Source organism: Cygnus atratus, chromosome 18 (assembly GCF_013377495.2).
Source record: "Cygnus atratus isolate AKBS03 ecotype Queensland, Australia chromosome 18, CAtr_DNAZoo_HiC_assembly, whole genome shotgun sequence".
Taxonomy (NCBI): domain Eukaryota; kingdom Metazoa; phylum Chordata; class Aves; order Anseriformes; family Anatidae; genus Cygnus; species Cygnus atratus.
The window spans coordinates 4002266-4029717 of record NC_066379.1 but is presented as its reverse complement, the minus strand read 5'-3'; the positions used below and the strand labels follow the sequence as shown (position 1 = coordinate 4029717).

General features: G+C 41.4%; 1 protein-coding gene across 1 annotated transcript in view; it reads right to left on the bottom strand.

The window, feature by feature from the left end:
- The window catches only part of OGFOD3 (2-oxoglutarate and iron dependent oxygenase domain containing 3), a 44233-nt gene extending 16857 nt beyond the window's left edge, over positions 1-27376 (bottom strand). Inside the window, exons 1-7 of the mRNA XM_035561896.2 lie at positions 27062-27376; positions 20156-20231; positions 19133-19175; positions 13015-13079; positions 12323-12379; positions 5806-5959; positions 378-501 (exon numbers count right to left, since the gene is read on the bottom strand). Of these exons, the coding sequence (XP_035417789.1) occupies positions 378-501; positions 5806-5959; positions 12323-12379; positions 13015-13079; positions 19133-19175; positions 20156-20231; positions 27062-27356 (814 nt within the window). The 5' untranslated portion in view covers positions 27357-27376. The remainder of the gene's footprint in view (positions 1-377; positions 502-5805; positions 5960-12322; positions 12380-13014; positions 13080-19132; positions 19176-20155; positions 20232-27061) is intronic.
- Between the last annotated feature and the right edge of the window lie 76 nt (positions 27377-27452).

Below are 27452 nucleotides of genomic sequence, written 5' to 3'. Positions count from 1 at the left end.
ACGTGCAGATGTAGAACTTTGTAGCATGGTTTAGTGGTGGATTTTAGTGCTAAGTTAAAGGTTGGACTAGATGATCTTGGAGGTATTTTCCAACCTGAATGATTCTTTGATTCTATAACTGGATTGCAGTTCTAAATGTTACAGCTTTCAAAGAAGCCACTTTATGCAGCTTAACTCCACATATTTGAACTATTTCATCTTAGCAGTTTTAATCTTTACTTTCTACCTAATCAATCCAAATAACAAGAGACAGAGAACTATATTGTTCCACAATTACTACTGACACAAAATACCAACTCCCACTGTATCAGCCAGCCCACCCAGATAATAATGGGCACAATTTGGCCTGCTTCATGCAAGCAAACCAAGACTCTTACCTGCTCGGGGCTCTATCGTCTTGTTGGAACCTTCATCCATAAACACAAACCGTCCACCACCAAAATCTTCAGCATAGTCAGAGAGATACAGCAGTGAAGTATAGTCAAAAGAGCCGTAAGTCACCTAGGAGTGAAGTCAACAGTTACTAAAACTTTACAACATTCTGCTCTCATCTTTGCAGAATATAAGCAATTAAGCAGATAGAACTGATTGGCTTTCTAATTTTCCAGTTGTCACATATTTAATAAAAGGGTCGCTAAAAAAATGAAAACATTGCTATAGAAATTATACATGTTTATTAGTCTATACTGTTTATACAGACTACATACATATTTTACACGACTAGTATTTTACCTGTATTATTTCTATTATTACAGTTTGCAAAACTAAAGAAATGTTTTTATTGATCTTTGTCATCCTATCTCTACTGAACAGCTGGCAAAAAACACGGTGTCAGAAGTTACGCCTTTGCATCAGATCAAATATACGGAAATGCTCAGATTTATTTATATTATTTCAAAATCAGATTTCACCATAATGCTGGTAAGAACCAAAACCAGTCTGTGAGAAATTAACCATATCTCTTAGCTAATCACTATTTGAGGTTTCTGGAAACCTCACCTTTTACTCTCTCTTTCATCAGCTAGCAAGCAGAAACTTCATGGTAACAGTGTATCAGACCTTCCCAATAAATACACCTTCGCTGGAGGAACACCTACTCCTTTCCATACAGGTTTTGGTTTTTTTGTTTTTAAAACCTTCACACATGGCTTTCAAAGTCTTTGCTGCCCGTCAGCCTACAGAACAAACACCACGTTTTTAAGTATAACAGACTGATTTTCATTCCTGTTAGAGTATTATTTATTTGCCTCAATATGAATGTTGAAGATGGGGAAAAGAAATGGTATATATTGCATAGCTTCACTCTGAGTTTTAAGTATTTAACACTGAGCTGAAAATATTTCCTTTTCATATCTAGGTCACCTACAATCAAAAACATACTTAGGAATCAATAGCTGTATTCTCCAATTTCTTCACAGCATATCACAACTCAATGAAGTTCTGCTTTACACTGTCAAACAGCAAAATGTGCAGCACAGAAGTACTGCATAAATATACAGCGTTAGCAGAGTGTTTTGTCTGACCTGGTGACTGTTAGAGGTAAGTGTTACTTCCAAACATTGAAGTTCTCTAAATATTTTCCTTATTATTATAAGTTACATTCATTAGTGCCAGTTAAATTTTGGCTCAACACAGTTGTACACATTATTCTGTGAGAGAGCACAGCAACAGATGGGATAGGAAGACATTTTCATTCTTACTCATTTTGTTATTATGACCATACAAGCTTAAAAAAAAATCCAAATCCAACAATACGCAGAACTGCACAGTCCAAATCAAAAGAATGAGAAATGTTTTGGTGATACCCTTGTCCCTATATTTACCCAAACCTTATTAGCAATATAAGGCAGTAAATGTGAATTAATGAGCACGTGCTACAGCAGCACCTCAAAACAGCCAGTCTACAGCCCTCCTCCTGCAACCAGCTTTGCAAAGCTATCACCTTCACCACTTTGGTGATTAAAACCTACAGTTAGCTTAAGGCTCAGCTTGTTCTACTTCAGGCAAGAAAGGCTGAAAAGGGATATGAATGCTGCCTATATGGGGATAGGAGGAAGTGGAACAGGGAGAGGAGGGGGGGGGGGGAAGTCTTCTTAATGTAAAAGCCAGGGTTCATGCAAACCGAAATAGGTATAAACTGAGCATGCATAAGTGAAAGCTAAAAACTAAAGAAAAATTGCGCCGAAGTCCTGGAATAGATTTTTCAGTAGGAGAAATTCAAGGTAAACAAAACAAAGCCGATTCTGTGGCGGAGCCTGACAAGTCTGTGAAGAATGACAGGATCCTTCCCTTGGGACTGCAGAACTCCTCCAGTCCCGCATTACCTCTCTTAGAGAACATTATAAGACTATTCTGCTGTCAGGGTTGAATGTGCAACAGCGATTCCATTATAAATCAGGCATTTGACGTTTGAAAGATCCAGCTCCAAACAAATTCCATCCAAGATGAAATTCCACATCTTAAGACAACACTCTGTTCGATCCACCTTGCTTATAAATTCAACAAGATTAAATGATTCATTTGGGTGATTTAAGGGTTTCCATTTCCATGTAACTAAAAACCAAATAAATTTTAAGGAGAAAAAAAAATCCAATCTCATACACACATAATAGAACTGTGCTGTTCCGTTATGCAGTTAAAATATTCCAAACCAAAGATATTCAGATAGAGAAATGTAATTGCAATATACTCAGCAATTCAGGGGAAAATGTAGAATGTTCTCAAGTGCTCCAAGGAGCCTGTATCTTTGAACCAACAGCATCAGGCTTTGAAACAAAAATGTGTCAGATTCATTTTTCAAAGACTCGATTTTACCTTTCTTTTGTAAAGAGGAGAAAAAAAGCTGAAGTCTTCTAGCAGCAGTCCTCACTGTTTAATTATTATGCAGGAATACACAAAAGCATCCAACTAACTGACAAAAGTTTCAACATCCTGAGTTCTATCGATCTTTCTTCAACATCGAGTATTCATGATTGTTCCGGGGGCCACACAGAAATACTACGGCACTTCTTTGTACAGTAATTCTTACTGCAGATCAATAGGGGCACTTTTTCCTTGTTTTCAACTGCAGTGAAAATGAACCAAACTTGGTTTGTGTTCTCAACTGCAAAAACTAAAACACCAGGCAGACTGGCTGCACTGAAGATACGCTGGGAAGCAATAACCGGCCTATCCTATTTAGCCTTCCCTGAAATATTTTCTGACCTACTGACCTTCCTGTTTGAATTCAGTCTCCTGCAGAGCTTTGAATTCTAAATGCTGTATAACCTGACCATAATATATAATATCTATATAATTATTTTTTACCTCTTTCTAAATACACAATATAGATAGACATTTTATATATGTATGTTACATATATATATGTACAATGTAGATGTACATTATATAATATATATGTACGTCTACAGTAGGTTAAAATTATATGCAGACCTATATATTCAACACATACTGTAACTTTTTCTGGAAGCCATGATCAGTAAACACATAAAGGAACGCTGCATCCACAGATAGCTCCATTCCAATTGTACTTAAGGGGATTAAGAGCAGACAGAGAGATTAGAGGCTTGTTTGTGCAGCAAGGAAAGGATTCAAATTAATCCTCTGATACTACTTCAAGTGAACGATGTACCAGAAGTGAAGACCAATATCCAGTAGCAATGATACAAGATGATGTAATTAGGACTTTCACGATGGACATGAAGTGAACAGGACCGAGGATGCCTCCCTGTCAGACCCTATTTAGGGCTCCATTAGCCTGGTTCAAACTGTTTTCTACTACCCAATGCAAACTGCTATCATTTAAACCACAGCTGTATGTACATTATCTGGCAATAGCTGAAGTCCCTTATCCCAGAGAAGGGACGAACCACTGAGCTGAGGCAGTTTTTACAAGAATGATCCCAGCCCATGGTGAACGGTCCATCTCGCTTCAACACTTTACACTGCTGCCAGCACTTGCTCCGTGTGAAGATCAAAGAGTGAGAATTGGACCACCACGTCATGAGCTCAAGAAGCACTTACAAGAAATCTGCTCTAGGTCTCTGTACATGAGACTGTACAGAGACTGTACCACTGTACCCATGAATACTGTTCACCATAGTTGTGGTCTGGAAAGTTCTGTTCCCTTGTGCCCCCGTCCCTCCCTCCAAAATACAAGGAACTGATCCACACAAGTGGGACCCGCATAAGGCTTCCAGCCTAACATATAATGCTGTCTGGACAGCGCAGACAGTGGCCCAGCATTGGCATGTTCATATGCAATCCTCACTGTAAGGATGCTTTTCAAGAGCACAAATGAAAATAACATTAAAACATATTTCAAACACGGAACATAAGCTTAAGGTGCAGACAAAAACACTTCAACAGTCTGAATGCTTTACCTTTCCCAGTAGTGAGCTTCCTGTGGAAGTCAGCTACTACAGAAATGAAAAAGTGTTCAAACTACCTATACATAATAAATAGGACAGGCTACAGTTTTAACTCCTGCAGTATAATCTAAACTATACTTCCCTCAGAAAATACCTTGAAATCTAGCATGCCAAATTTTCATATTTTAGAACAGGTATGTGATTTTGGGGGCATCAAATTCTATATGATCATGAACAAGATGTTTCGTAACTGTCACAACTGTGACAATAATCCTTCACTACTGTCAAATCGGACTACACAACTGTTCACTGTAGAAACTAATACGGTTTAGACAACGCACAGCAGATTTGAGAGACCACATTTAGTGGGTGTTTTTTTGTTATTGTTGTTTTGAAACTGGAGGAGGGTGGAGGGTGTTAGAAAAAGCCAAAGCTAATCAGTTGGTAAATTACATGGCAGGCTGTTTAGGGAGCAGATAAACAAAATGTGGACAAACAGATGGATAAAACCAGCAAAACATCTAGCCCACTGTTCATCACGTACAGGCACTGTCAGGATGCCGTAACAGAGAAGCAGCTTGCACAAAGGAAACAAATTCTCGTCATGAAAACAGATTTACTTCTAAACGACAAAATAATGTGTACATGAGAGACTTAGGTAGAAACACTTAATTGCAAGGTTATCCAACTAGCTTATTCATTTACCAATGCAAAACACATGTAGAGAAGAGTAAAGAAAGTATGAGAACATTGGCAAACCTACTTGTGCAGACAAAAAACACATTACAGTAATAAATCAGTCTTAAATTCTAAAATACGCTTTTTGAGACTAAAAAAAAACAAAGAAGATACCCATGAGCTATTGAAGTTTCCTGCTTTATGCAGTGAAATTTGATTCTTTGAAAGTGTGAAAAACTATGAAGAACCTATACTCACAGAACGTGCACTGAAAACAAACAAAACCCTCCATTTATACATAACTGAAATGTAAATTCAGATTTCAAGCATCTATCAGAAGACACAGATCAAGTCACAATGACCGATTTAGCACCTTTGAAACAGTTCCTGCTACACCTGGCTGAAAGAGCAACACTCCAGTTGGAAACACAGCTTTGATGGAACTGGAAGACTCCATAGGTGCAGGTCAGCTTAATCAGCTTTTGACAAAACAGCAATTTCTGAGTAGTCATTCACAAAATTTATTAATTCTAACAGCCCTAAAGAACAAAACTAAGGTACAGAATATAAGAGAAAAAGGAATGGTCCTAGCCTATCCTTCTAAAATTCACTTATCTTTCCATTAGGTTCCTCTCCTGAGGATTTTTACAAGCTCCAGTTTTCAAACGTGCCTGACTAATTGTTTAATGCAAAATAACTTTAAAGTGATCTGTTAATAACTGGAAACATTTGCAACCCATCCCAGCCTCCCACTTACCTTGTCGATATGGGGGTGCCAGTATTCATCGTGCGTTGTCTTGGCTTCAGTGCTGTTTATTCTAGAGAAGAATGTTGGCTTAGTCAGGTACATGGCGGAAGAGTTGATTCCGAACACCTGAGCAATCTTTTCTTGAATTCTCCGTCTCACATCACTGCAAAGAACACAACACAGCACGTTTAATGTTGAAACAGTGTAGAGGCCCCATTTAAACAGTGATGCGCCTCTCCTGATTCTTCTGCATTCTCCTTCATTCACTGTTATTGCTTCCTCAGAGCTAAGCTTCCTCCTCAGAGAGTAAATCAAGAGAAATGTATACCCATAGTCTCCCCCTTATGTTGCCTTAAATGACTAATATCTAGTATAGCAAAGAAAAAAAGAATCTGCAGTGTTTTTTGTTGTTTTGTCCTCTTTTTATCATCATCATTATTTTCAAAATCTTAAGAAAAGGGAACTATTTGTCTCCTGTGGCCTAGACTTTAAAATTTCTTTGTGTAACCAGTGTGTTTTCCAATGGAATTCTATCACAGTCTTTAATTTTTCACTAGTGAATAAACAGATTAAGTTAGTTTACATACATATTTTTAATCCAAAGCAGATGACTGGAAATGTGTATGTTCATAAAGGGCTGCCTCTTGGGAAGCACCTTCAACTACTTTTAAGATAGCTTTAAGCTAACAGATGAAGTCTCAGGCCCATGAATTTGGGGTTCTAGACCAACATATTCATTGATATCATAACCAGATTTTTATTAAAAAGGAATACCAAGATGTTTTTCCCAATTATTCTTAAAGTTTCAACCAAGGTATCTCTACCTTGGCTATTCCTGTGTTTCTCTCAGGAAGCACAGGGAAAAGAATGGGTTTTTGTTCGGCTGGATTTTTTGTTGTTGTTGTTTTTAAGATCATAAAAACAGAAGATTAATAATCACACATGCTTCACTGCATAGAACTGCTTATATAGCAGCATCCTATGTTGTCTTTCAGGACAGAAAACTGCATACAGATCTAGACTATAGACTAGGGCCATCAATGCGTCAGCTTTAGTTCAGTCAATGCTTTTAAAGGGAAAGGATTTGCGACTCATCAGGAAGATCACTGGCAAATCCCAACAGTAAACACACATAGCTAGTATTTAACTTGGAGGAAATTAAAACAACAACAACAAAAAATGCAATAACACAGTGAGATAAAATGAAAATGTTTTATTTTAAAATCTAATCCTCTGTGTTCCATAAAGTCTTAATGGACTGTTTTCTCCCAATTTACCACATTCTTAGCTGTTGTATTAGTCTTCCTTTTCTTCCTTCCCAAGTGCTTCAAAAGCACACAAGAACGAGATACTTGGAGTAAACACTCTTCTGAAGTTTTGATGGAATTATGTTACTAGTTTTGCATCTTTCTGTGTCAGACATTTCTCTGCTGGATTGTACTGAACTTCAGCACAATTTACAAGAAACCATTTCCCAAGTATTCCCCTGGGGAATTCAAACAGTGACTAACAAGAAGTGTCAGAACTAAAAACCAGACCTAAGTGTTGGACTGTGAAAGGCACCTTTTAAAGACAAGGACCAAAAAAAATGCTTAATTACTCATCCTGTTCACAGCTTGTCCCCACCAAAAAATAATCAATAACAGACATACAGTTTGGATTTTTAACTTGTCTTAAAATAAGACAGGTTACAAAATGTTAAGTTTTCAGGGGTCAATTCAAACTGTTTTAGCTGTGAAATATGAAAACCATTAAATTTAGAGATGAGATTTTCAGGTATTTACACAGATGCAAAAATTGAGGTTTCAAGTTGAGAGCTACAAAATGGCAGAGTTTTGTAAAACTGACATCAGGAAAGGATCTGTGGTCCCCGGTCCTTCCTCTCATGCCTGTGGGTATCTGATCTTTCTGTCTTCTTTCCAAGAAGGTCGGACTTCAACAGAGGCTGCCTTATGCTTCCCAAAAAGCATCAGACATAGCTACTCATTTCACTTCACCATGATTTTGGAGGAATCAGGCACTTTGAACAGCCCAACGGAAGAATTAATAGCCTAACCCGCAAATACTGAAGAAGTCTGTTCTCCGGTTCTGACACCGGGTGGCCAGGAGCATCAGCCAGCTGGAATATATCTGCAAGTAGCTGTGCCACAGTCCTGACACAACTTTAAATCTCCAGCCGTTGTACTGCTCATTAAGCAATACCGCTTCCTCTTTTAGGCTGATTCCTTTCCCACTTTCAAACACTTTCTATTAAGATTTGCTGCCTGGTGTTTATAAGGCTCCGCGCTAAAGCCGCACTCCTCTTTGAGACGTGCAACAGCTTCAGTCAAGACTGGATGTTTTGCAAACCAAGCAGGAAACAAAGCTCTCCTCAACACAACATTTTTGTCTCCTGACACACAAAAACAACCACCAAAAGCCTAGCTGGTTTGGACCAGCCAGTGGGTTATCAGAAGAAGAGGAAAACAAGCTCAAAGTCGAAGCATGCCGCAAAGAGAAAGTTAGCACATCCTTCTAAAGAAACTTGTTTCCTGTTGATAAATTAAGCAGGCAAGGGAAATGGGGAGAAAAGTAATGAAGTAGTTGAGGTGACAGGTTTAACAGCATAGATTTAGCTTTTATCCTGGTCTCGTGGAAGCACCTGCCTTCTGCTGACCTAGCAATAACCACGTAGCTAGCCTCTGAGTGTGGATGCACACTGCTGGCCTCTTATTGCCCTGTGTGCTACTGGCTTCAAGTATTGAATAAACTGCAGATTTCCACTGATACTTGAACGAATAAACCATATTGCAAAAATTTACTGGAAATGAGTTCCAAACAGCAATACCTTTGAGTGTCTAAATGCTTTTTCCTGCTGAGTACGTACCATACTGCTCAAAATACAGCGAAACACCAGGAAATTCCTAGTTGAGCCAGCTCACGGATGTTATTTCTGCATGTAGGGTGTTTAATACTCACTTTCTAATAGTGTGGGATGAGACAAAAAAAAAAAAAAAAGGATGTAGATCCTATAAGCTAAAAAAGAAAAATTAAAAGATGCAAAGGAAGACTGTTCCTCATTGCCTGTGAATTGCCAGCAGGAGTTCTCACTTCGTCAAATGTAAGCAGCTGCAATTCAAAACAAATTTTAAAAAGTAACATAACGAACTTAATACTTAATGGGGGTGGGGGATTAAGGTGCAGAACAGTGATCTGACTGGGAAACATTGCATCACACTATTGCAATTAATGACACGGAGATCTGAGCTTCTAGTTAAAGTAAAAAAAGTAAAAAAAAAAAAAAAACATCCTTTTACAAGTTAAATGCCAAAGGCAAAGCTAACTGTGCCATGGAACATAAGCTTTGCAGGGTGCTTTGTGACAGCTTTGCCTGCCCTTCATTTCACACAGTCACATTTACCCCACCACAGGAGTCATTAGCAGGTTGACAGACTTATCAGTGCAAACACGAACTCTGCATCATACTCCATAAGGCATCTCGTGTCTTTCTTCATGGAATGAAATGGGAATCAAATGTTTACTTTGCTGTATAAGCAAAGACACGTCTTTGTTTAGAGATCAAAATTTTCCCTAAACTACTACAGAGAATGTATCCAAACATATGCATCTATGTATTTCAACTCATTCTGTGCCCAGTTTATGCCAAATACTGCATATAGTTGTTTTCAAAAGTGCTAATAAAGTCACTCTTCTTAGCCTATAACTCTTCTCTTCAGCCTTGGCAAAACAGGCTAAGGCAAATTTCGGTTCAGAAAGCACTATCAAGGAAGCAATGAATGAGCCCAGTGCGATAAGAATGTAAACATTCATTTTCATAAACACTGTTTCCATTCAAACTGCTGAGGGTCTAACCTGGTTCTGATCGGATGTACTAAACAGAGCTCTGCTATGGTGATAAGTATATGATTACCAAATCCAGTCAACAATTAAGTAAAGAAAAATTAACTCCTCCCAAAACTTGTCAGCAGCAATCGTACATTTTCACAGAGTCACTGGAGAATATCAAAATGCACAGCCAGGCTTGGGGAAAAGCAGAACAACACTCACTAAGAACAGCATACGATCACCTTGTATAAAAGTGGTGTACAAAATCTATTTTGTAATCAGAGCAATCTGGAAGAACAAAAAAGAAGAATAGCCAATAAAGCACTTAGAAGTGTAGGACACACAGAACCTAGGAGAAAGGATGTTCACTATACTGCGGAGTTTCCAGATTAACATACCAGCAGCTACATAAGCAAGGACTGAGAAAAAGAACTAGAAGTGTCACATGAAAATTTCTGCAAGATACAAGCTCTGTCAGACCAGCAAAAAGAATGCACTGTTAAGAGTCATTGTGGAAAGGAAGATTTCAAGCACGGAGACAGGAACACTCACAAAGCTCCGTGAAACCACCCAACTTCTCTAGCCCACTGTCCATGTCTCTGCTCTGTTCCCAGTGAAAAGCACCAAAGGCAGCAGAAGCAGGCAACGTGATGCTCTTCTATATCCAGAAAGTTCCAGCAGAAGTCAGACGTGCAAAATGAATAAAGGGAGAAAGCGAACTATTAGTTCCCCTTCTGCTCATTCCATGTCTGTGCCTTAATAAGTTATAAAGCTTTTGGAATAAATCTTTGATGATGGCATTTTCTGCTGAAGTCACAACCTTTAAAACAAGCACGCAGATTTAAAGGTCTCTCTTCTGGATAAAGACGCATGTATTATGTGAAACAAGAGGAATTGCTGTAATATGCTTGTCAGGTGGAGGATAAAGCATCAGCCCAGAAAGCATAATTGATTCTGAAGCAACATAATTCTGACACAGACAGTTTAGAAACCAGCCTCCTGGCTAAGAATGCCTACTCGGATTTGTTATTGTTGCAATCAGTAATACTCAGACATGAATTACATCTAGTTATATCTCTCAAGAGTGTATTTTTAAACAGACCTTGGTAGGTAAATAAAAGTAATGAAGATAAATGCTCCCAAGAATAGCATAAAATCATTCATGAAAGACATAAGGCACTACAGTCTGTGTTAAGCACTGCCATTAATATGAACAAAAGCATTTAATATACGTTGTATGGGATTCATATCCAGCAGTCTGAAACATCCCCTACATTGGCATGCAAAACCAATGGAATACTGATGTTCCCTAGCAGTACTCTCACCTCACAATATAAGGGTCAGAAATGTTCGATGTTTCCATAACTCGTATGAATTTCTGTTCATGTAAAATACATAAATATTCTGCAGTAAGACACCACCTCCCCATACACTTGTATTATTTCTGCAGATTCTTCGATCTTCTGTAGAACAGCAGGCAGCACAAAGACTATTATTTTCACATTACTCCCCACTATCTTGGTGAGGCAGAGACTATTTTTCTTTATGCATTTGTAGTTCAGTAATAGTCAGTGTCACATTTTCGTGATGAGTTGTGGGACAGAAGTAAACACATTTGAACAATGGTCATCTATAAACATAACGGTATTTAAAAATGTTTAGGCTAAGTAATAAAAATAAACTCTAATTGGTTACTACTTAAGACAAAATTACTATAACTAATAAAATGAATAAGATATGCTGGGTGTATGGAATATACCTATCCATTAACATATTTGGATACTTCATACTACTTCCACCACTAGAGGGAGGTCAGATTCCTTCACAAAGGCAAGAAAAAAGGACAAAAAGGGCAAAAAAAACTTTAACTTTAGACTTTAAGATGTTCAAGCCAGGTACGTTTTAAATTATGAGAAAGCAACTGAAATGCTTAACTAAAGATTTATTGTGTCTAGTCAACAAAGAATGCTTGTTCCTAAACTTTGGCGACACACCTTCAGACACATGGAACTCGTTCTGTTTGTTGTCTTCGTTAAGTATATGAGCAGGTCTACAGGAAAGCTAAAAGTATCAGATGCCAAAGCTATTACATTATAGCGCTACTTCATATTCTGGCTTCTTAGGGGGAAAGTATGCTCCGCTTTTCAAGCCAGAACATTAGTAATTTGAAGTCCTTCCACTTCCTGCTTTAGCATTTTTAATGTTTTGCTACACTTTGCCCCCAAAAAAACAAGTTCCTGATGTGATAATAGCATAGGACTGTCTTTATCATCTAATGCAACATCTCTTGGATAACAGATGTGAAATACCAGTTAAAGTATTTTGCATCTCAGCTGACGTGTTCCAGCAAATAACCGAAGAACTCAGATAAGCAGCTCTCTTCGCTTGCAGGTCTGCAGGGCTGGCAACTGCTGAAACTGGGCATCAACCATCAACCCCTTAGGCTGCAAGTGAAACATGGGGTGAGGCCGTCATCGGATTCCATTTACACCATCAATATTAGTCTGACATTGGTGATGGAGCTAAATAACACCAGCTGCTTTAAACTTAAGACATCGTCATTCTCAGAGATTACTACTTAGAGCTACAAGTTCAATTGCAACTCTGAATCCATCACATAGGACAAGCCCCTCTCAGCTTACACTCTACAAAAGACAAGTTGTATTTTGTAGTTCATCCTACAGTTATTCAAATTTTTTACCGATATAATGCAAAATCCTCTTCTGTGAAGATGTCTTGAATTTTGTCCCCAAAGTACCTGAAAAATGAATCAACATACTAAAATGGGCATTGCTGAATCACACTGCCCGAGTCATACCAAGCTGTATTCTCTCCCCATCTGTGCTTTACCCACAACCCACATATTAAAACACAACTCAAAAATCCTACAAATGTTTGTGAAATTCCCAAAGCATTGCTCAAAGGTCAAATATTAAAAGATTAAGGGATCAATATACAGCAACTGATAACAGAATTCCCCAAACATGAAAAATGTCCCCTCACACTTCATGAAATAAGCACATGGATTCAGATTTTTAAAAACAAGTATAGATTACTTGATTTCTTCCACTGCTGACAATCTATAGACTGTAACTGTAAAGGTAGGGAGGGAATATCCACCCAGAAGAATCACCAAACATATTACTTGCTGGTGCAAGAAGAACTCTAAAAATAAAGGTAATAGTAGCTTTCAAAGAGCTCAGTTCAACATAAGGTATTTCCAGTTTTCATGCCACAAAAGCTTTTCAACTAGCCATGGAAACTGTGATGAACTTAACCAATTCTACAGCTGGTCATTCCTAACCCCAGTCCACAAGGCTTGAGAAATCTGAAAAGTCACAGAGTACTGAAGTTGTAGGGTAACAATGGCAGCAAGTCACAGCCTGACTTTACCTGTACAGATTAACAAAATGCTTCCCCAGTGAAAGAGCTCCAGAATGCAAGTCCAAAATTGATGCCTGGGAAAGGAAACAAAAGTTTAAAAAGACGAAGAAGCGTGAGAAGGTTTTATCATTATTTATCATTGACCTTCAAGAAATATCCCAAGTTGGCTCTCATTTTCCATACACTCCCAAGCAAAACTATTGGTTTCTAGCTTTCAGGTCCAAAATATTAATGCTTGCTTTACAACTGCAAGCCTCCCTCGGTTTGTTCTACAAATTAACAAAAGATTAAGGTACCATATGGCTAACACACAGGACTACTATTGCCGACATTCAAATCCAACATACAGAATTGCCAGTCTTCCATGGACTAAGGGTAAGACACCTTGTTCCTGGATCCCTTCTTGAAGACATTTCCCTTCCACACAAAGATGACTAATTTTCCAATATTTGTGAAGTGCTCAAATAACAGCACTAATATTTAACTTGCCCAACGTTTGTTATTAAAACTTCTTCACCATGAGTTCCTGTATACTTCTCATATTTAATACAGACACAAATGTCTGCTTAAAAGAACAACTACAGTTCTAAAGCTTGCAGAGCCAATTTTTTTTTCCAGTGTCTAAACTGCTGTAAAATAAAACCAGGGAGTGAAAGGTTTTTATATATGAAAAAAATCAATCAATTTCTCCATTTGATTCAAGCCAAACGCTTCTGTTGAGCTCCAGACCAAGCTAAAAGATGAGTATTCAGATTTGCTATGGTAGAGAGCTACCTCTCAAGACCCTAAAATATTTCCCTGAATTGAATGAAGTACACGTTTATATGTATTTTATGGACAGCAAGGGACATATTTATTTCCTTATTTCCCATCGGTTAAACGGTATTTAAAAAATATACCTTCTTAATAGCAGCCTTATTTTCTGCACTGAAAATATCAAATAGCAACAGTTAATTAACCTGACTGGCACCAAAATTAGAATGACCTCTTTGATGTACAATATCCTGGAAAAAGCACTCCCATCTTCGGATCTGGCAGCTCTTGATGCACCACATACCATTCACATTATTCTAACAAAATCAAAACAATAATAGTATGACTAGATGAGCTGCCTGGAAAGAATGGTAACCTCCATCTTACCAGTAAGAAGGATTTCTGGGCATGGCTGGGACAGTACTCAGTTTGATTTGAAGCCACTTTGTATTTTGACCCAAAAGCAGACAGGCTGGTGAACAAGCAGCCCAAATCATCAGTGCACTTACATGTCAGACTTGCAGTGCATTCACCCCTGCCCTCAAAGCACTTTTCTCTCTCCTCGTCTGGATCGTGTTTGGGGAAGACAACCACGACAATCTGAGCAAAAGAAAACTGCTGTATGCTCAATTGCTTTGAGCTTCAAAACTGAAATAGCGGAACTCCACAAAAGTCTCCATTTAAAAGAGATATTGACAGCCTTCTTTTAATGTATGTACCCAAATCACTTCACATATCCCTGAACCTTTAAAAATATGTAAAGTAACAAGCTATTTAAATGGACACAGCATGAGCTTTTTGGACCTCCCATTCTCACTGAAGTTCTCCAAAGGCTGCAGAAGACTGTTACAAAAACAAGTCATCTTACACTCATCCAAGAGCAGCTCTTGTAATAAGCTTTACTAGAGCTTCAGAAGTAAAACTTGTTCGTTCTCAGTTCCTCAAGCTGCAGATGATCACAGTGATGTGGTAGAATCCAAAATGGCCAAGTGGATCAATACAAGACTCCCCCAAGAAGTGGAGATATTCACAGCTGAAAAGGTAATAGCTACAGTACAAAGCCAGATGAGGAAGACTGAAAATGAAGTCTCGAGAAGATCGAATATTCCTCAGGGTCGTTTCAGACAGGGGAAAACATCCAAATGCTAAATGTAGACGGGGAGTTGATTACATGTGAGCACAGGGCTATTTGTTTAACAGCTACCTTAGAAAGAAACTGAAATGCATTTATTTTAGCCTCTGCCATTTCAGAACATTAAATATTTTCAGCACCATTTTCTACACTCAGAAGAATACCTTGGTGGAGGCTTCTGTCAACACTGTTACTTCAAGTTCAGCTGCCTGATCAGGGTTCATCAGCCATCAGTAGTTCAGGTCAGTGCTCCCCAGTTGAAAGCTCTATAAAGTTTATCTAAAGATGGCAGGAACAAACACACATATTCACACACCTATTTCTGAGAGATGGTTACAGAACTCCTACAGAAAGGAAAATGAACTTCCTTTAAAAAAAAAAACACTACAACATATGTTCCTTTGGACCTTAAGTATCGTTAGTCTCATATTCTCCACCCTCTCACTGCAAAAGAGATCCAACAGTGACATGGAAATAGCCACCGTTTCTCAGCATATAGCAAAAAGGATGAATTTCCCTTTCTTGCGGAGCATGACAGGCCCTTTCTTTGATCCTCACTGAAACAGATTGCCAACTACACGTGCACTGCTACAGTGATTCCACTTCTACCTTCACCCCTTAAAAGCTTTAGGTGAGACTCTGGAAGAAAACAGCAAAAAAAGTGCCCAAAAGAGAATTTTTCAGAACTTGCTTCCACTTGCCTGCAAAGACGCCTATAGAGCTCAAACCCTTCCCCACTCCTCCTGCGGGAACACTCACGCATACGAGCTGAGAAGAGGGAAAAGCAACAAAGGCTCTCCGTGGCCACCCTTTCTGGGTAGCAGCAAACCTGTGGTTCCTGTGTGCAGCCCTGCACAGGCTCTCAAAAACAGTAACACCTTTAAATATCCTGCTCTATTGGAATCGGAGTAGAGGGACAAGAGTTACATCCTTCAAGTAATGCCTCTTAAGAGAGAGGCTGATTAATTATGAGACAAATGCAATCAATCATCATACAAAGTGCTGGAGGCACGGCTTATTACCGGGAAACTAAAGCAATATTTGGCTGTGATGTCTTACACTACGTAAAGAGTAGACACAACCGGTCCCTCCCCAGCTTCCTAGAGCGAGGTCCAGACAATCCCACCATGACAATAAGAGAAACAAAGGGAAGTGAAAGATGCACTGCCACGCACGAACTGGCAGCTACCCCTAGCAGGAGGCGAGGCAAAAAGGAAGGAGACTCTGGGGTCTCAGCAGAGGTGTGTGGAAGGATAAATACCATGCAGAGGCATTACCTTCTCCCTGGAAAATTCAGAAAGGACAGCATTTTGAGGACTTTAGTTTGGCTAGGAGGGTTGAAAGCAGAACAAGGAGTGATATTACCTGCAGAAACACCGTTCTGTGCGTGGGCCCACATCAGACACCCTTGTCTGACATCACAGTTACATATGTTGTTCGCTTCCTTCAGTCATTAAGAAATGTGATTTTCCCTGCAAAAAGGAATTTCAGGTAGCTACCCCTGCCAATTTTGCAGCAACACAGGAAGCAGAGGGCTGCAGCTGACTGGCTGCGCCAAGGTGCTTTGTTTTTTCTTTTCCCCTCCATCAGGTTTGGTCTAAATGCCAATAGCTTTGATAGTAAATGAGTCAAGTTTATTTACACTGGAGAGGCGTTATGATGGCAGCACTCACAAAGATGTGAATGAATGAGTCATGACTAAGCTGGTAACGCAAGCAGGGAGTGCATGCAAGAAAATACTAGGTCGGGAAAAAAAGGAAAGGTCATTATCTTTATAAAGAGGGGAAAAAAGTAAGTTGAGAAACAGCAAGAGAATGAGTGCAAATGACTTTCTGTGAAAGAGAGAACACAGTGGAAAAGCTATTTTATAGCTACAGAGACAGAGACCTACATGGGGGAGAGGTACAGCACTGGAAGGTGCCCCTGTTATATTTTGTCGGAAGTTAAACTAGAAGATTACAAGCGTGTCTTCTAGCCTCAGCATGTGCATGAGCACACGAGTGTGCATGTGTGTGTCTGTCACACACTAGTCTAGGAGCAATTTTAAAGGAAGACAGGATAGGAAAGAAAGCTCGGCATGACAACTGGGACGTGACTCCTGGGAGACTTCAGTAATTCAGACGTTGGCCAGGACTTCCTCAACACAAAAGGACGACGAGGGAAACCAGGTTTTGCACTACACTTCAGTCCTCCGAGGAAGCCGAAAGAGTAGCAAACAAAGGGAGAAAAAGGTGTTAGGAGGAATCTGGGAGAATAAAAACACAGTCTGTACCCCAGTAGAAATCTGAAGACGTTCCACTTGGAATAGTGGAGAGATCAAGTTGGCTAAAGAAAGAATTAAGAAGAAATAAGGAGCAGATGTGAGAAATTATTTAAGGAAGTTCTAAGAAAAAAAGTTAGTCTTAGAACAACAGACATAATTGGACAGAATTATTCAAACACTCCAAAGTCTAAGAACCTTAAAGCAACAAGCTAAATCTAATCCAACAGAACTGAAGCTTAGGAGGCAAAGGGGTAAAGTCGCTGGATGAAGTTAAGACTTGAAACATTTTGTATGCTATGTAGACGAGAGATTTGAAAATAGAATAAAAGGCTTAAACAAAGAAAAAAGTTTCATCTACACATCATCAGCACACATCAATCATTATTTAATGAGATCTGGGAACCAGGACTGCACTACCAGAAGCAGATTTATTCCATGACATGGGGAATACAAGAACACAAACTGAATATGAAAAATACAGAACTGGGGATGAAAGAAAAATAAGTAAATATGAGAAATTAGATAAAGAGTCTATATTTAAAAGGTTGTCCTGAACGTGATCCCCTAGAAATACTGTTCAGCTCCCATTTTCAGCGTCTTTGAGATGTTTATCCACAATTTTGGATAAGGCTTCAATGCAATACTACACAACTCTTCTTGCACCTTTCCCTAAGGAGTAACAGCATGCAGTAACTTTCTCACATTCCCACATTACAAGAAACATGAGAAGATTTGGATCACAGCCCAGATCTCTCTGCGACCAACAGCAGGTTACTACAAGAATCTTTTTCCCCTGGTTTCCCTCTCCTTTAAAAAAACTACAAAATGATGCTTCCAGAGTGATGTAGATGACAGCTGTATATTTGTCTGAGATTCCAGCTTATTGTCCAAGTAACCCAGCTCAGGACCCTATGCCCAGCTCTGAGCATTGGGCAGCCGCTCACTTCCCTTCAAGTCTCTTCCAGAAGGTCTCTGGACATTTCCCCAGTTTGCTGGCCCCAGCCCTCTGTAATCCAAATCCACGAACCTGTCTCTGTGTCTCACACTGCCCTTCTTAATACCTCTTTGTGGAAGTCTAATGACAATCACATGCAGGTCCCAAAAGAACAAGACAGGAAACAGCCTTGACAGCACTAATGACAGGAACTAAGGAGGAGATCCCAATGGGCTGAGTAACCTAGGCAGAATGGCAAATTATGCAACCACAGAACTGAAAAAATATCCAAGAGACACTGTCTGAATTGAATAGGGAACGTTAAATATTGTAAAGATATTGTTTCAGATGGGCAACACCACCTAAGTTGCTTAGTTGTGTTTTTTTTTTCCAGATCTTTTTAAGCAGTCACAAGGACATTAAAGTCTCTTTTTTTCCACCCCATAAAAATCTTTATCCTTTTCTTGTACTAAATGCCCTAATTCAGCAGAGGCCTTAATAAGCGTTTATGTTTACAAATACAAAACAGTTTCTGTTCATACACAAAAACAACCTGAGAACAAAAGGGGAGAAGAAATTAAGAGAAACACATGAGATAGAGAAATTGTTGTTTTCAGTTTTAAAGAATGTAATTCAAAACTCTGCTTAAGATGTTACATGAGGCTTTTTGTCACTACATGAAACCAATCTTTACATGATAGCTGTGAATCGCTGTGATTCGGTTTCTCAACAGAAATCAAACTTGTGCAGTTCAGCTATAGCAACTGGTTCCAGATGCACCCAACAAAATCAGTTCAAGAGAAGAGAGAGAAATATTAATGAATAATAGGAAATGTGTCAACAGTACTGCAGAAGTCATGAATTATCGTATTAGCAAAAGCATTAATAGGACAAAAAAACTATTTTCCAGACATTTTTCCCATATCTAAGCGGAAGGAAAAATTCTGTATTATCTCCGCTCTCCTCTAGCCCCCAAAACGCATTTATAATCTCAAAGCTCACCTTGGAAGTAAGAGAATGTAAAAAGTAACAGGACACTGCTCACCCCTCCATCAGATCCTCCCAAGGACAGTCCTCTCTCTGCTATTCTGCGGGCAAAACAATAACCTCAGATGAGAACTGGAATCTGATTACTTTGTCCTTTAATATCATTATTTACAGCATACAACTTCCCAGTAAGGGTTATTTAATGCTTCAGATATATAACCCAACTGAGTTGAAAATAAAAGCCACCATTTATCTGAAATTCTGAATCACGCAGCCTGACATGAAAATAGAGCATCTGCATTGTGGAACATATCTGAACTTGTAGCCCCTTCCATAAACACCCACAACACACCCAAAACCACTGACTTTCAACTACATTCTGGGCAACACTGAACATAAACAAAACAAACAAAAACACCACAGAACTTCATCCTTCAGGGCAGTACAAATAAACCTACATAATGTAAAAATACTTTATCAAAAACAAGACTCCAGCCAGAATTTGAAGTCAAAGGGCCAGCCTAGAGAACAGCTCTATGCCAGCTGCACATCAGATGAAGCACTGAGAGTGTTACGGTGATATTCCACTTACATAATCACCAAGTGCAAATCACACTCAAGGAGGCTGATAACTCTTCTACATGAAGAATTTGACAGTGTCCCCTACTCTTTGATTAAAATTCACCACTTTGTGCTCATAGAGGGTCAGCACCAGCTCATTACTCATAAAGTGACGCAGCTGAACAGAGGTTCATGTTGTTTCATTCCATTTTTAAAGGCCAATTGGAACAGAAGGCTAAGTAAAAATTGTTCAAATAATGTTAGATTCACAGAACACGATTTCTTTTTATCTCTACAACCCATATGCCCAACAGAGCTAGGCAGACTCCGTGTGAGAGCAAACAGCCTTCACTACAGCAGAAGAGGAAAATGGCTTTAAAATACAAGTTTAATGCTTTAACCAGTTAAAACCATCTCCTTGAGCTAACGAGCTTTGTGGTACACCTGAAATACTGGCACACTGTCAGCACAGCCCTGCTTCTTCTGCACATTACAATTCAAAAACTAAAAGAAAAATTACCTGCGGATTCTTCCAGCTTCCTCCCTTGTTATTACTGCATCGGTTACACCTCTTCCACATTTCCTGGGAGTGCACCCTGCAACACAAAGGGAAGAAAGAAAATTATCATCTTTCCAATAAAATCACTTAAAATCCCTTGCTGAGAAATCTAACCTTTGATATTAAAAGCTCATGGAAAAAGGCTAACAGCAAGAATTATGGGTGAAGAATACACGATGAATACACTACATAACTATGCTCCCAGTCATATGATCTGAATTTTTGGGTAGACCTGTGTGGAGCCAGGAGTTGGACTCGATGATCCTTGTGGGTCCCTCCAACTCAGGATCTTCTATGATTCTGTGTACCTTCTTATAAAACTAGAAGTCTGGTCCACCAGCCTTCAGGCAAGAACGATTGGTAAGATCAATTCTGAGCCACTACAGACCTTGGGATGCTGCATTTGGCACTCTTCTGGGGAAGATCCATTTATAGATGTACAGTTGCAGAAAAGTTTGAAGGAATGCATTTGCTGACATCTGCCAACACACTTTACTGCTGCTGAACTGAACTCCTCTTCAAAGATTATTTGATCATCAAAACAAAGGAGAGAGGCAAAGCACTACTGGGAGAGGGAAAAAATCACCTGTACAAGTCAAAAGCATCAGTCTGCTCTGATCGAAAGCAGCTAATGATAACAATGACCACGGAGTGATGGAACGAAATCTTGCCGCAGCACAAGAGCTTTACAGGAATGCACACCCTGCCTTATCGGACATGTTCTGGCTGCCTCAAGCACACCGCAAATCCCTCCAGTCACACCAGAGCTTCAGGAGGAGAGAGAAGCAATGAGATGATGACATGTGGGAGAAAAGGCTGAGTGCTGACAACAACATACCGAACTGTGCACATTTTTCCTTGCTCGGGAAAAGAAAAATCACTTGGTTGACTTGTGTTTAAACTGGAAGCACCCACAGCAGGCAGTGTTTGAACCCTGAGGCACCCGAAACACGTCCCTCCCTTCACCAAGTGCACCTGGGTGCACACATACAGCCCTCTCTGCTCCGGCTCCCCATCCGTCATTTCCAGACCCCAGTTAGTCCCGAACCCAGATCGCCCTCCAGGGTCTGTCACCGTGAGGGCAGGCAGCCAACACTGGGTCCCTGAATGCTCCAAAAAGAGATTTTTCCTCCTAAGCCACCGGAGTAAAAATGCAGCAGCAGGTGAAGGTCAGGAAACCAGGGGGATTACAACCCAGACAAGTCATTGCGTTTTCTGACTACCGGCAACAATTCCCTGAGGTCAGCTCAATCAAGAATCAAATTCCAGGGAGCACGTACTAAATTATTTGAAGACAACCTAGCAAATGTACAGTATAAAATAACGCTGGAGATTATGCTGCCAACCATCCATACCGCAACGGCAGCACAGAACCCAGCACTGTAAAGAGGCTGAACCAGAACTACTGCTCCCCACGTCACTTCTCTTCTCTTGACCCTGTGAGCAAAAGGACAAAAAAGCAGAATCAAAGCATGCTGTTCTTCAGAAACAGTAGTTTTGAAATTTTAAAAAGAGAGACAGAAAAAAGCTTCACCACGAAAAATGCAAAAATTCCGTCAGCAACCGGGTGGTGCATTACACGTTAGCTGAAAGCACTTTGCAATGCATTACCAGCCCCAAAGGCACAAAGTTCAAACAGACAAAAACCCACCGGGGCTTTACAGGGGGAGAAGTTGCTCTAAGTTTTACGTTTGGAAGGGGAAGCCTCTATGCCTGTTTCAGGCACATCGCATCCCCTCTGCGACCAGAAAGGCTAGACAAAGTTTTTTGGGGAAATTCTATTGTTTTCCAATCTCGTAATTCCAAAAACTGAACGTTTTCCAATTAAACACTGCAGACCTTGCAGTAAAAATGCCAACAGTGGAAATGCAATATTCCTTTGGAGCACAGGACATAGCCGTTCTGAATGGTAACAAGTAGTAGGCAGCAAACACTGCAAGCTATTTCTTGGCTGCCCAAAAACAAAAACGTACGCATCTTATATTGCTGTGCCATAACAGCAGTGGCAGATTAAAATCAGTAATTCACTTCTGAATGCCAGGCTGAAAAGCAGCTCAGGAGCTTATTGAGAAGGATGAGACATCTCTGCCCCCGTGCTAGCAAATATTCAGACAGAGTGGGACAAACGGCTGGGGCAGTAACAGCTTCCATCACCCAATTTTAAACTTACCAATACGCCTTCAGAAACAGCCCAAAAGGAACCAGTTTGGGTTCCCAGAACTGAAAACATTTACAACACATTTAGGTAGCAACCATACCATCCACTCACTAAAGATTTGCAGAATAATTACGGTTAATCACAAACCACTTAACAGACATATTCCACAATTTACCTAACATTCTGGCTATAAAGATGTCAACAAATTTGTGAAGCACAAGTTTAGAAACACACGTTCACTTTTTTTTTCCCCAATTGTCCTGTTAAAAAACAGGATTGAGGTAACTGACTGATACAAAAATGAGAAAGGAGAAGTTCAGAAGAAAGCTGAATACAGAAAAACAATGAAGTTGCCTCAGTGTACAGAGACAAAGGATGGGAACGACCCTCCTTCTGTCATCAAAAAGGACTTTTTAGTGCTTGAAAGGCAAAGAAAAATGTCTTAGAGATAAGGGAAAGCACATGTTCAAGGACAGAAACGGGAAAAAGTACACTCAAAGGAAGTTTTCAATAATCCAAGGCAAGCCCATCTAAATAGAGTTTTCTTTGACTGACACCCTCCAGAAAGGGCACTAGCAAAGACTTGTGGTTTCAGAAGAGATGTGTGCTCTGTTTCCAGCTGCAAGCAACAACATGGGACTTAACCATTTAGAAAGGCTGGTACTAGAGAGCCAATATTTAGCAAAACCACAGCTTTACAGAAGACAACTGTCACACGTCTACACGCTCTGAGAAAAGTGACAAAGACACTGGTGGAAGCAGGAGGTGCTCTGAAAGATACAACTGAAGCCTTCCCAACCTGAGGAGAAAAACAAAAAAGATAGTCCAGCATAAAGTCAGTCAGATGCTGACAGCAAGGCACAAACACTGGATGTAAGCTAAGGAAAGACCAGAAAAGTCTGCCTGTTGGAAAACAACATTAGCACTAAGAAATGTGTCATCTTTGTCATCTACAAAACCACCACGCATGAGAGCACTGAAGTGTTAAGAGCATACTCTGAAAAGCTGCACTCCGGAGAAATTCAATGTAGAATTACAAAGCATCCAGTAGCTTCTGCAAATCTGTGCCTCATAGACACAAAATCACTCGTTTATCTAATCAGCTTCTCAGCTTTGGATCCCAGAGTGGTTTTTTTTCAGTCAGGGTGGAAGAGGCACACCCTAAACCACGCAAAAGCCCAAGTTCTCCCTGCAGCCCCCATTCCCATTCAGCACACAGAGCGTAACAAGGGGATACAGCGCTCCAAGCGCTTTTGCCCTCTGCTTGGCCCTCTGCTTGGCAGAGGTACTTGCCCAAGCACCATTCGCTTTCAAGACCGGGGTGATTCTCAAGAGGAAAGAGCCCCATCACAATGCTCAACTAATGCAATCCAGCTCCAAGCGGGACAAGGAGAGGCAAAGGCTGCTTGGATGACATTCCCATAATAACACCGGCAGTCCAGGCGCCTCCACTGTACACATTCTGCTTTCCACATCAGTTGATCTAGTCTTTGGAAAAGCATCTCAAAGCTTTCTCTGGGCAGCAATCACAGCTGCTTTGTACCTTGACACAACATGTCAACACGAACAGGAGACCGTGCAGGTGTTCATCAGACCCACTAGAAGCCACGGCAGACTTAAGTGCTCAACCATATCTCAGGCAGCTGAAACTGCCAAGGTTTGGCTGCAGGGTTCAGAACGCAGATGAGACTGTTCACAGAACACCCTATCTTCTGCAAACACAATCAGTGAAGTGCTCGGCTGCTGACAAATAACAGATTTTATATTTCTGTGAAGCATGTTTACTGCTGAGCCGTACCACGGAAATAAGAACACTGCTCTGTGCCACCAGTTCTGGTATCTGTTGAAGCAAACTCACAGCTCAGACTGGTTCAGTGTGGGGCAGGGACAGGTGCACAAACAAAAAGCTCATCTGAGCTGTGGAAACTTTACTGCAAGCATCAGATGCTGAATGATGATGGCAACGTGCCTCCTTCTGACACAGAGCCAGCAGCTGCGGATGTCAAGCCAGAGTGAAGACAGAATTAAAATCTATTCAGTGACAGATAGAAAGCTATTTCCAATGAAGTGATTGAAGCTCCGCAGCCGAATTCAGTTTGGCAGAGAAGCACAAGCCGCATTTTATTCCTCAGTTATCAGCAGCCCCCGTGCGGAGCAGGGAGCAGCGAGGCTCAGCCGGCTCTTCACCACCGCCTGGCGGATGCTGAGCAAAAGGCAGGACGAAAAAAAAAAAAACAAGAAAAGTTCAGCACAGCTTCAATTACCTGCTAACACAACAGATGTTCGTACATTTCTGTTACCACTAACACAGATCTCTTTCTGAGAGTATAATGCATGGGAACACATGTAAAAGCATCTGCTAGAAAATAAAATCAAACACATAATAAGCTAAAGAGAAACAAGCAAACATCTACTTCGAAAGCCCAAATGCATTCAAAAATGACCCCCTGCCCCTTGAGTCTCCATCACGTTCCTGGATTTGATGCCAATTGTATCAGTCGTTCTGAGACAAAGCCAGGAGAGGTCACAGTGCACCCCGAAGCTGGCATTTGCAGTCCGCTCCCCATCACACTGCAAGAACAGAGAACACATCCATTCCTCCTCCTTGGCAGAGGTATCCTTCAAGTTCCTTCCTTCTGCTGAAAAGAACTCAGGGGCTGCCAAGACCACAAGTCCCCAGCTCAGAAAATTGCTCTATCAAATCAGAGAAGAAATCAGGTTTTGTTGGTTTGGGACATTTCTTTTGATAAGCCGAAGCCCTGGTAGCAGAACAAGGACAGTTTCAGTCTCAGTTCAGTTATAAGTACCACATCTGCAGCAACACTGCAGATTTCCCTGGCCTTGGGACTACGGAAATAAAGCCAGCAGGCATTTCTCCTTATGGTAACTGCAGAAAGTTAGAACAGGATATATGTATTCCTCTGTTTAGAGCCAAGAAGTCCTCCTACTGAGGAAGCTCTCTTACTAGCAACTTCCTGACAGCCGTTTGCTTGGCCTCAAGAACACTGGAGATGAAGTCTCCAAAATGGTATCAAAAGTACACTGGAAAAGTCTTTCTGACCGCAGGCTATGCACCATCTTCTGTTTTGTTATCAACCTTGTGACCAGCAGCTCCAGGACCAGCCACCTGCAAAGTGCCGGGGCAGTTACCTTGGGGCAGCGCATCCAGGCTGCGGTTTGAACACCTCCTACCAGCACTGGCACCCATAGAAAAACAGAACTGGAAGTTGTTCTTTGTCTGCTCCAAGCAGCTTGCTGCGGCCTCCACGCTGCCTCCAGCTTTGTGCCAGCACATAATTTGTCAGCCACGTGACAAACCAGATAAGGAAACAGGTTTGGCTACCAGCTATCTCAGAAAAGATGATTTTTTTTCTACACGGAATAGTTCACCATTCAAGTTCAACACACAGCTAGACTTACAAGTAGGCTGACAAAAAGCAAGAGCTGATCTGCCTTCTGCCAGCAGTGCCACTTCAAAGTGTTCATCCAGATACACTTACAAATCTGAAGGGTATCAGCATAGCTCTTCGGCTGCAGGCAGCGAGTTAGAATCACTGCTTTTCATCAGAGCACATGAAAACCTTGTGTTTCTCTAAAAGATCCAACATCAACATTCAAAAGAACCACATGTCAAGGAAGACAAATACCATTTCAAGAGAAAACAGGCTCAGCTGGGAGACCCAAAGACGGAGGAGATGTGCTTTGCAGGCAGCATCACACATCTCAAAACAAGAACAGCATTTGTGCTATCACCACATGCTAGCAGCACAAACAATATCCTAAATTAGTTCCACTTCATGCCCTCTACAACATTTACAAACTCACCCACGAGTCTATTACAGGGATCAGCAGAGCACAGAAAGGCGCTGGAAGCAGATGAGCAAGAAGTTGATTTCACGCAGCCCAAGCAAAGCAGCTTCAGGAGAGAATTACGCGGGATTCTCAAGGAATCTCTTGAGCTGCCCCAAAAGACGTGAATATTTGGGTATTTAAATAATGCATGCAATGACCGGGTGCTCAACAGAAGCAGAGTGAACTTGGTTTAAGAGGTTTAAACACCCAAATACCCTCAGGGAGACCCCGATACGCTCAGGTAGACCCCAATATGTGACATAAACACCTCGTCCCTCACACCTACGCTGCCGTCCCTTGCACCAACACCCCAATACCCGACACCTACACCCCATACCTCACACTGGCACCCCAATACCTGACCTACAGCCCATACCTCACACCTACACTTCAACATCCCACACCTACACCCCAATACCTGACACTTATACCCTATATCTCACACCTACACCCCAATACCTCACAGTGACACCCCAATATCCAACATTGGCACCCCGTACTTCACACCTACACCCCAGTACCTCACAGCAACACCCCAATACCCAGCATCTACACCTCGTCCCTCCCACCTACACCCCGGGGGTCCCTCACACTGACACCCTGGTCCCTTCCACCGACACCCCAATACCTGACAAGTACACTTCGTACCTCGTACCTACACCCCAAGACCCAATACCTACACCCCAATACCTAACACTTACACCCTATATCTCACACTGATACACCACTATCCGATGTCTACACCCCAATACCTGACACCTACACCCCAATATCTCACACCTACATCCCAATACCTGACACCTACACCCCGGGCTCCCTCACACCGACGCCCCAGTACCCGCCACCCCCCCCGGTACCTTCGAACCTCCTGCCGGCACCGTAGTCCCCGGAGCAGGCCACCTCCACGAACCTGTCCCGCACCGCCTCGCTGCCGCGGGCCAGCACCTCCGCGCCGCCCTGCCAGCCGCCGGGGAGGCTCCAGCCCAGAAGCCCACCGACGAGGACGGCGGAGCCGAGCAGGGCAGCCCCGGGGACCGCTCCCCTCAGCGCCCAGCCCCGTCCCGTTGCCGTCGCCGTGCCGGGGGCCCGGGCCTTGCCGCCCCCCGTCCTCCGCCGCTCCCCCCCCGGCCCCGCTCGGCGCTGCGTCGCCATTGCGGCCTGCCCTGATCGATGCGCTCGGCGCCGCCCCCCCCCGCCTGCCAGGGGAGAGCAAGCGGCTGCCGAGCAGCTCCCCCCCCACACACCCGC